Here is a 10737-nt window from a genome sequence, read left to right on the forward strand (position 1 = left end):
AGGAAAAATTTAAATCGCATCATATGACCCCTTTAAAAAAATTTAAAGCATGGTTTCTGCTTTAGAAACCATTCAAATTCCAATAAATACTACTGAAAAGGATTTGCTGAAGTGACACCCATAATTTTAAATGCAGTAGACTTGTTCAGAAAATCCCACATGATTTTGTCTTGAAGTAAAGTTCATATTGAAATCTTTAGATATCTGAGGCAACAACAATACTACAGCAAGAATAAAAGTTACACCTTCTTTCTTTGTGTGAACATTTGGGCGGCGTTATGCAAATCTTCCCACATCGTGACATAGACATGTGGGAGCGTGTTAGAACGAGCAGTTTTAGGTAGGCATGGTTGACTCTTAATTTTTATAAAGAATATCTCTTTGGATTTGAGACTTTAGTCTTTGCAACTTTACAGATCTTCTTTATGCACCAAGAGCTTGTAACACTTCAAAGAGAAAGGAAAAATTGAAATCGCATCATATGACCCCTTTAAAAAAAATTTAAGCATGGTTTCTACTTTAGAAACCATTCAAATTCCAATAAATACTACTGAAAAGGATTTGCTGAAGTGACACCCATAATTTTAAAAGCAGTAGACTTGTTCAGAAAATCCCACATGATTTTGTCTTGAAGTAAAGTTCATATTGAAATCTTTAGATATCTGATTGCAGACTATGGTTTCTTGGCAAATCTGAGCAGACTTTGTGGCCCTATTTGTTCTCTGCAAAAAGAAACATTAATACTGTAGATACTTTTTTTTCTCAGAGGAAAAATCTGAGAACCAGACCAGCAAAATGTCTCTGTTTGTTCTCCACTTAATCGCATTGCTGTCTGGGAAAAAACAATTGAGATCTCAATCATGTTTTCTCAACTTGGGTTGGTTTTTCTCTCCCCAGAGAGGGAGAATGTTTGATTTTCCTGTCTGGTTTTATGGTATAGGACTTTCATAGAAACAAACACAAAAGGAGTCAAAAGGTACATTACTGTAGACTGAGAGTGACCACTTAAAAGGTTTCATACTGTAGAATTATTGACCTTATGCAATGTTTGTCCAGTAAACAATGTTTGAATGAACCAAAACCATAGAGAAACTATAGAGAAAGATTTTAAATAAACATGACATAATCTAAGCCTACTTAGGGTGCGATAAGTATACAAATGATTTGATCAGAGCAACTTGCTGAAATATACAGAGAGAGTTTTATTAACATGAGGAAATACTGACTAGGACTGTTGCATTAAGTTAGTCTTTAATACATTAAAGTTTAATAACAGATGTGATTATTTTCATAACCAAATGTTATGTTCCAACAAAAAATATTATAATAATATCACTAAACAAAAATATTCTAAGAACATTTTGCTAATGTTGTTGTTAAGTTATTCTGAATTCTGCTTTGAACGTTTAAAAGCATTTTTTCTTGGTTATGTGAATGTTAGAGGAAACATTAAGTGTACACTCAATTGTATTATTTCGCAAACATGATTGTGAAAGCAACTTTTAAATGCTCTCTGAACCAACTGAACCTAGTACATATTAAGCCAAAGTTCTGAGAATGTTCCTTGTTAGCTGGGAAGCTTTCGCACTTGTTTTCTCACATTATCAAATGAGTTTTGAGTTTCTATGGATGGATGTACAATTAGACAAACAGTGATTCTGCCTGTACAGAATGGTACAAGGCATAAGGGAGCTACTTATGGGAAAGACCAGGCCTAACAACCCAGTCCTCAAGAGAAAAATGTGAAATAACAGAAAACTCCCAGAAGTCCGCCAGCTTAAAAAGAAAGATTACATAAATGCACAGAATACGTCTTTTGACCAGTTAATCCCAAATCATATTTAAAGAAAACTGGAGGCATATGGATAATTAAACATTAAACAAGAATAATGTAGATTGGGAGATTCGCAGCTGGCCATCCATTATGTACTGTAGAAATAAAACACTAGTCTAGAACATTCCCAAGCACGACATGGTGGATAACGTCAAATGTTCAAGAGATGACATCAGCCTGCTTAAGATTAATAAAGCCAGGAAAATTAAGTAAGATATGTTCAGCTACATATCTCCATCAAGCTATGAATCAAACCATCAGCTTTGTAACTATTCCTTGCAGACACGCTTTAGCGTATGGAAGTTACAGCACACTAAGTGCAATGACAGTCCCAATGGGATAACCTGAGAATAAGTGTTTTGCTCAAGGGCATAATTGTAATAATGCAGGATTGTGAACTCATTAACTCCACAGCTTCTGACTCAGACCTTCTCAGGACTGAACCCGCAACTCTTTTGTCAGAAGCTCAGAACATTAAACATAACCTTACACCATCTCTAACCAACTCAGAATGCCTGCAGTCACTGTCATGCCTCTGAGATCACAACAAACTTAGATACATGGATTCCTTTTGCAGTCTAAATATAGGATGATGTGTTATAGAGGTACGTACACGTGTCTCTGAGTTTCGGTGGAAACTGTGAACGGGTGATCGCCAAGATTATAAAGATCACAAGTGGCCAGACAAGGAGAGCCAGCGACCAGGTCTGAAAAAAAATCAACAAACAAATATGCTGTCAGATTTTACTGTTGGTTATATTGTACATGGTTATTAATCTCAGAATAAAATTAAATCAAAACCAATAACTGGACTAGGAAGGATTACTGATTTTAGAAATTACTGTCTGTACTTACGTAAAACCATCTGAACATATCATAAGATATGCATATGTATAGAATACCTTAAAATGAGAATACCTTACTGAATAAGGTTTTAAGGACACAGAGAATATTAAAGTGATAAAGCACAGCTAATATAAAGAGTTAAGAAAAGCTAAAGCTTTATCTTAAGGTAGCCAGTGCAGAGACTGTAAAATATGTATTTAGGGCCTTTATAAGTCTAATGGCAAGGGATAATATATGCTATAATGAGAAATGGGTGTTAATGTGGACTACTGGAGGTTATAACATTAGCATAAATTCACAGTAGCTAGCAGCTAGCTCCAGAGATGGAATCTGGGAAATGTATTCCAGTAGCAAGCAAAGGTATCAGGATGAAGTAAACTGTTCATTTCATTTCCCAAATTCCCAGTTAGTTTAGTATACAATGGTTCAAATCACTGAGCAGGAGGGGGATCTGCGCCCAGGCCAGCTGACAATGTTCTGTACACAGACACACGCACACCCTGCACACACACACACACACACACACACTCACACACACACACACACACACACGGACACACACACACACACACACACAGAGTGTTTGTTTCCCGAGTAGCCCCAATTTTAATAGAATGGGGAACTTGAATAACTGACTGAATAATCCATGAATCAAATTGTTGCTTGCTGTTGCTTAAATTTGAGTTGATTCTTTAAAATGTTAATACAATGTTAAACCATTTTAATAGTTTTAAATGAATTAAAATGAATTAACACAGCAGATTGCTCTTCCTGTGTACAGAAAGAAATAATTTTTCCTGATATTGAAATATACATTTCCTTATTGAGATTTCTGTACTTGTAATCGCCATAATGCTTATTAAAAATTGGTGATATTGTGTTTGGCATACATAAAGTATGGTGAATATAGGCTTTTTACATTAAAACATAACTGTGGCATTAAACTCAGTTAGTGAGGGCTCGGTTAAAATATTGCACATATATCAGGGCTCTAGACTCGTTCTTCCCACTGGTCGCTCTTTTGCGACTAACTTTCTCAGTTGGTCGCAGGAGCACATAATTTGGTCACAATTTTTTTTTTTCCTACAACATTTGATTAATCAATGCATGCTAATGAACTTTTATCATAGCTTATAGTTATACGGTAACGAAAGTGTTCAACATTCAACCCGTTCTTTTTCATCAGTAGTATTTGTGATTTACATTTTGTGAACAGGAGTTCCTCTTTTCGTGCGCTTTCACTTTCACATACGCAATTTTGGTGTCACGTTTTACAAGAAAAGTCTGTGTTGCTTATATCTATACACCTTTCACTTTTAAGACTAAAACGAAAGATGGATTTATTGTTATTCCTATTAAAAAGCACAACAACAATAAAACAGTAGGCTACAATGACAAACTAGCTTACATAACCTTTATTAACAAAAACGAATAAGAGGAGGCATGGCATAGGATACATCACATGCTGTATATATCGACTAAAAAAATTACAGAATGTTTAACAAACACTGAGGAATCAAATAAATAATCAAATAAATAAGGAAAGCCTCCATAGCGTAACGCGAGGTAAACAGCAAAGATAGCAAGCTTTTCCAAACGTGCAAGTCCTCACTGACAGGACATGCGTGTTTTTTTTCCACAAGAATACCAACATGTTCACCTTCTCTGGTTTAAGAAGCGGTCTTTTACTTTAGTTTGTAAACCAAATCCTCCGTTGCGCTCCGTCCGCGGCGCGCATCTTCGTATATATATATATATATATTGTCGAATGTAATTTGTTATTTATATCAAGTAAATGCCACTTTGTATAATAATAATAACAGATTTAATAAAATACTAAAATAATTTAATAAAATAAGCCAAACTTATACACACACAATAACAATAATACATAAAAATAATTTTTAAAAAGGCTTTAAAGTTGCTTCCTACTTGTATTTAGTGCGCTTCTTTGTCTAAAACTGTTCAAAATCATTTAATGTAAGCTTTTCCTCCCTGAATTGCCTTTCACAATGGACGTAACTGAATCGCAAATATTCACTTTATCGCACAGAAGTAGCTAATAAACATGCAAACGTCAGAAATCCAAACGTATTATACTACAAAAACAATATAAATTGATCAAGCTATATATTTACCTTGTTTAGTCTGGATTGGATTTAGTGTATCGTTATTGAGTCCGATGCGTTCCATATAATGAAGACATTCTGCCAGGTTATTCCTGGCAAAGAGCACTTTCCATGTGATACTGTATCAATCAACCGACGAAAAATGTATAATAAAAACAACTAAAATGAAGTATGTAGTTAGCCGAATAAGGAGAAAAAGATGAATTTGCTCTCTTGTCAGGTGTTCGCACCGGTGTCAGTGATATCCAGGCTGCACTGTTCTCTGTTCTGTAGGCTCATACAGGTGAGAGGCGGCAGTTTACCACACAGCTTGCATGACCGGTGTTCTGACGATTTGTGCTACCCGCTCAGATTGTGCTACCTCCCATTAAAAAGATAGGTAGCACGAATCGATAGCGAAAAATGCTACCTATCAGATTGTGCTCCCACTTCTGTCACTTCAATAATTACAGGAGAAGAGAACAAAAACATAACTGGATGATGTGAAAATTTACTTAAAGTAAATTGAAAGGAGAGCCGCAAATAATATCTATTGTTTGCTAGCAGTTAAGGAGCTTTTTATTTAAAGTTCAACACCTGTATGTGCAGCCTACTGCGGGTCAAGACATTTTCCCAAAAAATGGGCATCAATACAAAATACAGCAAAGTCCCATATGCTTCTAGTATAACAAGCTACTTCCTCTAAAGGGTAGATTTCAGCTCCATGCCTAACTAGTGCCTAGTTTAACAGACTAAAAATATGATATATGAAAAATATGTATTTGTTGGTCTCAAATACACAGATCTGTCTTATTAGGCTACTCATGCGCTATTCACTTAGATATTGTTATTGAGGAAATAAATATGTCAGGTTGGGAAGGTTTCAAGAGTGAAATCTAAAATTCCAGTATCATATTTATGCTATATCCGAGTAAACAAGATTTTTTTACAGAGAGGTTAAACTGTGTTCTCGTGATAAAGAAGGGGCAACAAAAATTATTGCAATATTTTTTGGCCAAAAAGCAGTTTTGTATGTTACCCAATTGAACAGGTTAATTTCAGTATCATATTTATGCTATAGGCCTATCGGAGTAAACCAGATTTTTACAGCGAGGTTAAACTGTGTTCTCATGATAAAGGTGGGGTCAACAAAAATTATTGCAATATTTTTTTGGCCATAAAGCCATTTTGTATGTTACCAGTTGAACAGGTTATTCACAGCCTTTTCATGATTACTTTAAACTGTGGTAAAAAGACTGGTTGAAAACAATGTTCTCTATTCTACACTGTACCAATCAACCAGTTCAAATTCTGTTGTTCAGTCTGTTTTGATCTGTTTTCTATGACCTGGAGATCACATTCAGTGTTTTTGTTAAGTCATTGTGGTTGTATAGGTTGTGAAGTTCATAAATCTTCCCTTTGTCTTTAGGTTGCATTCGAAAAGGAAAAAGACAATAAAAGTACATACATTACTCTAAAATGTATCACCTAACATGTTAATCAGTTCTAAAGCTGATTGTAATAATGAACAGCCAAGATTAGGATCCCCATAACATGCTATTGTTAAAATAAGAGACTTAAACTGTGAAACCTAGCTTGGAAAGTTTGCCAGAAGCGTCAACAGGACAAAAGACTGAAAAGCATCTCGTGCTGCCCTCTTTTCTGTGAGAATAAGTCACAAAGCATTGTCTCCACCCAGAAGTTGAAGTAAAATGATCAGTATAGCTTTGAGCTGGACAGATTGGCATCATACGAAACCAGATTCATGGCCCAGGAGAGAGATCGCAAAAAAAAAAACAGTTATGTAAAAATGAACAAAACCTACAGCAAATTTACTCTGCTATAATATATCTAGCAGGTATATAATAGAATAATGGACACATACTACGACTCCAAGGCACCTTTTCAGTTTAAATCCTAATAAGGAAGCTCTTTTCAGAAAAATAAGATGAAAAACACTTGACAACATTTACACCAAGTGATCATTAAAATTTCATTTAGAAAAAAAAAACTTCAAGAAAACATTTATAGAAAAGCTGCACAGATGAACAGTACATCTTTGAATGGTAATAGTGAAATAAATTTACAGTTCTTGAACAACAAAATAAATATACAAAACACTCCAACTGCTTGTCATCGAGTTATGCTTCCATTCCAGAGGCTTATTTTTACCGACTGCAATTTTAGCAACATGCTTACGCCTCCCGGAATCTTTCACCTCATCTTATGGAAGGAAACAAACACTACTGAGTGTTAAAATACTGTATGGCAAAGTCTGTGAAAGCACTATTTTTGTCTGTCCAAATAGCAGACAGGCGCAATACTGACAGAAATATCAAATAAACACTACCGCTGCATCTTCATACATGTTATTTGTCAAAGGCATAAATTGTGCTGAGACAAAAATAATTGGCAAGTAGCACTTCAAAGACAGGAACAGGGGTGAAAAATCATGTTGATCATTTTCATAAAAGGTTTGATCAGTGTTATACACAGTTCATCTTGAGTATCAACAATTAGGCCTGTCGCAATAATTAATATATCGACTAATCGCACAATATATGTACATGACCTCAATCATTTTTAGAGACGCAATATATCGCCCATTATATTTACTTAAAAAATAATGTCACCATGTTTTCTACATTCCACTTGTGCCTGTGTCTTTTGCAGCTTCTCGTACATAACGTGGTGTAGTTGGTGCTAGTTCAAAAAATAAAAAAATGCTTCTACAAAAAAAGTTTCATCTGCAGATATGGCCTTGTTTAGGGATCTGTGCCTTTTTGCATACGGACATCTGACTGCTAAGTAGTGATTGTGTTTTTCAGCAATAGTGTGCACCCTTAATTTACAGAGAAAGGAAGGTCTGGGAAAAATATGTAGATAGAAAAATCTCCATACAAGTTGTTTGTGCAGTTTCCTTTTTTTCTACTTGTTACTTTGCACTTTTTTGTTAGAAAATGTTTATTTACTATTTATTCAGCTTTTTGATAATTAATTTCCATGATCTAAATATTCTTAAAAATTGAAAGTTTGTTGTCATTTGGAAGTGTGTAGGCCTTCTTGCATTATTATGCTGTTACATTATGATAATATATTCAGTGGCATAAAATGGTCTTTAAAATGACAATAATATCGCTTATCGCAATTATTTCTGGGGCTATATATCGCACAACAAATAGTTGTTTAGTGACAGGCCTATCAACAATCCAAATCAAAGAACTGTGAGAACAGATCAGCAGCATACACAAATTCCACATCTAACACAAGATATGAGATCAAAGCCATTTGATATTTTCCACTTATGTCTCACCTTACCTTCCTTAACTTACAAAGGCCTAACTTGTTACGCAATGAAAAACCATTGGCTCAGCCATTAGACAAATAGTACACCCTTAAACGAAAATTTTCATCTGGGATGGCTTGAAAGTGAGTAAATATTCATGAAATTTCATTTTTGGGTGAACTATTCCTTTCTAAGATTGTATTTTCAACATAGTCAGCAAAAACATAAAAAATATAGAGAATCCTCTTAAATCTGAGAAATCAGTTACAGTCTGTATAACCAGCATCAAGTTTTCTGTGTGATCAGTAGACAATTTTCCAGTGTGTTGGTTGTTCACATTCTTTCTCGTCGTCGCCACAGAATCGGTTATAGGTGGTTTTAGGATCGAAACCTAGGATCTCTCTTTCCTCGTGTATTCTGAAAGAGAACGTTGAAACTGATGTCCCAATGAAATACCTGACAAAAACAACACACATGTGAGTGAGTGATGTACGGTTGTTTTACAAAAGAGATAAGCCGTCGCAAGCAAAAAGATTGAAAAAAAAGTCACACAACAGCATGTGATAGGTAGGATCAAAGGTTGTCATATCAAACAATGAGCATTCTTTCCAGTAAAGCAAGTGCCTGAGTTGACTGAAATGATTAAGCCATTATGTCATGGGGTCATACATTTCTTTTTTTAATGGAAAGAATCTATTGAGTAACACCCAATTCAACACAACAGAAAATAATCAAATTAGTAATAATCCTTACTCTTTTAAAATTAAGTAATTATTTTAAATATTATTTTCGCAAGTGAAAAACATTTTGTGATTATATTATACTCAATTGAGTCAATTTCCAATACATGGTTTAAATCAAAACAAAATAGTATAATTTCCTCTAACACTGACACTCTGTCAACGTCATCTTCTAGAAAGAGCACTGACAAAGAAAAATTTAAAGTCAATGAAAGAGATAAAGAAAAAAGAACTAAACACTAAAAGAAAAATCAACTGGCTTGAACAGCAGCTAACTCTGACTAAAATCAAGAAGGTGGTTCATCTTTCAACACAGTTGATAAAGCAGCTTTTGTCCACCTAAAGCATAAATAAACCACAGTGTCATTCAGTAACCGCTTTGTTGTTGACGAAAAAAGGAGAGCGAAGGGTGTGATTCAATACCTAGCATGAGCACAAATCCACTGGTCTATGATGGCCACCCCTCCATCCTTCAGGAGCTCCAGGTCCTCCCAGGTGGGCTCGTATTGTACCATCTCAGGTAGCATCCTTTTCAGTTTAGCTAGCTCTAAAAGCAGAAAATGCCTGATCTTACATACAAATACATGCACTAGGGGTGACCCCGAATAGTCGAAGATTCGATGCTTCGATTGGAGGAGCCTGATCAAAGCCACTAGAAGGCAAGCCTGCAACCATTATCCAAAAAAGTGTAATGGTTAAAGCTAACGCTTCCGGTCTGGCAGTACGTGGGAAAGGAGACTGCTGGGACTAGAGGCCTTCTTTTTTTTTTTGGATAGATGTCAATGGTGCAGAGTCTTCACTACGCTGAATAAACAGCTTTTTAGAGGAGACCGCTTATCATTTAATGAATCGACAGCCTATCTGCTAATCTTCAACATGTTTTACACTAAACAATACTTTTGGATTTAACTATTTTTAGTTTACCATGAAAAAAATGCCATTTTATAAGAGAAGTCACTGACTTTTTGCAACAGGTGGGATTCAGCTTACGGCACTTCTCATTCATTCCTATGGTATCCATAAACGGTGACTGGGTGTCGCACAACTCTGACTGAAATTCAGTGACATCAAGTCTGTAATGTGATTGGTTATTAAGGGACACATGACCCAAGTTAGCCATTTTACAGACCCTCTTATCTCCTTATAGTAAGACAATCTCTGGCCTGATTCGACTACCAATCTCACAGTCGAATATTCACAGGGTGTTATGAGCATGCCATTTTGGCTATAAATATCTGATTTCACATAGAACTACCGGTTTTCTCCCTAAAAGTTAATATACAGCCTATTATGATAATGCTGTAAATAAGAATCTGAAAAGAAAGAAGCTTTAGATAAATATTTTAACGTGCGTGAATAAATCCAGCCACCCTTATAGATTTAAAGCGGTCATATGATGCTGCTAAAAAGAACATTATTTTGTGTATTTGGTGTAATGAAATGTGTTTATGTGGTTTAAGGTTCAAAAAACACATTATTTTCCACATACTGTACATTATTGTTTCTCCTCTATGCCCCACCTTTTTGAAACGTATCAATTTTTACAAAGCTGATCGGTCTGAAAAGCGAGGTGTGCTCTGATTGGCCAGCTATCCAGTGCGTTGTGATTGGCCGAATACCTCAAGCGTGTGACGGAAATGTTACGCCCCTACCATATTGTGATGTCCTGTCCGGCCGGAGCGACGAGACAAAAATATTAAATCCAGTGGGGACATAATTACGGATTATAATGACTTGTGCTCTTTTTACGCGTTGCGTTGCATCGCGCCGCATAAACATAAAACCATGTCTGCATTTGTGATCGGAGAAATGACAAACAAAAAGTGCTACTCTACACTGCTCAAAACTTGCGTTTGAAGCGCCAGTGGCAAATTCTTTAAATATAAAAAACGTACTTACAGTCTGTGAGTCAGAACAGCCGGC

At 35.5% G+C, this 10737-nt stretch overlaps 2 protein-coding genes across 2 annotated transcripts in view; both read right to left on the reverse strand.

Annotated features, from left to right (window-relative positions):
• LOC107602131 (uncharacterized) overlaps nt 1–2707 on the reverse strand; it is a 63584-nt gene extending 60877 nt beyond the window's left edge. The window contains exons 1-2 of the mRNA XM_016294542.1: nt 2690–2707; nt 2448–2541 (exon numbers count right to left, since the gene is read on the reverse strand). Coding sequence (XP_016150028.1) covers nt 2448–2541; nt 2690–2707 — 112 coding nt within the window. The remainder of the gene's footprint in view (nt 1–2447; nt 2542–2689) is intronic.
• A 5195-nt stretch (nt 2708–7902) lies between these two features.
• Nucleotides 7903–10737, reverse strand: part of LOC107602145 (GDP-fucose protein O-fucosyltransferase 2-like) — a 7906-nt gene continuing 5071 nt past the window's right edge. The window contains exons 7-8 of the mRNA XM_016294555.1: nt 9238–9361; nt 7903–8491 (exon numbers count right to left, since the gene is read on the reverse strand). Coding sequence (XP_016150041.1) covers nt 8377–8491; nt 9238–9361 — 239 coding nt within the window. The 3' untranslated portion in view covers nt 7903–8376. The remainder of the gene's footprint in view (nt 8492–9237; nt 9362–10737) is intronic.

This window comes from Sinocyclocheilus grahami, unplaced genomic scaffold (assembly GCF_001515645.1).
Source record: "Sinocyclocheilus grahami isolate Dianchi unplaced genomic scaffold, SAMN03320097.WGS_v1.1 scaffold320.1, whole genome shotgun sequence".
NCBI lineage: Eukaryota > Metazoa > Chordata > Actinopteri > Cypriniformes > Cyprinidae > Sinocyclocheilus > Sinocyclocheilus grahami.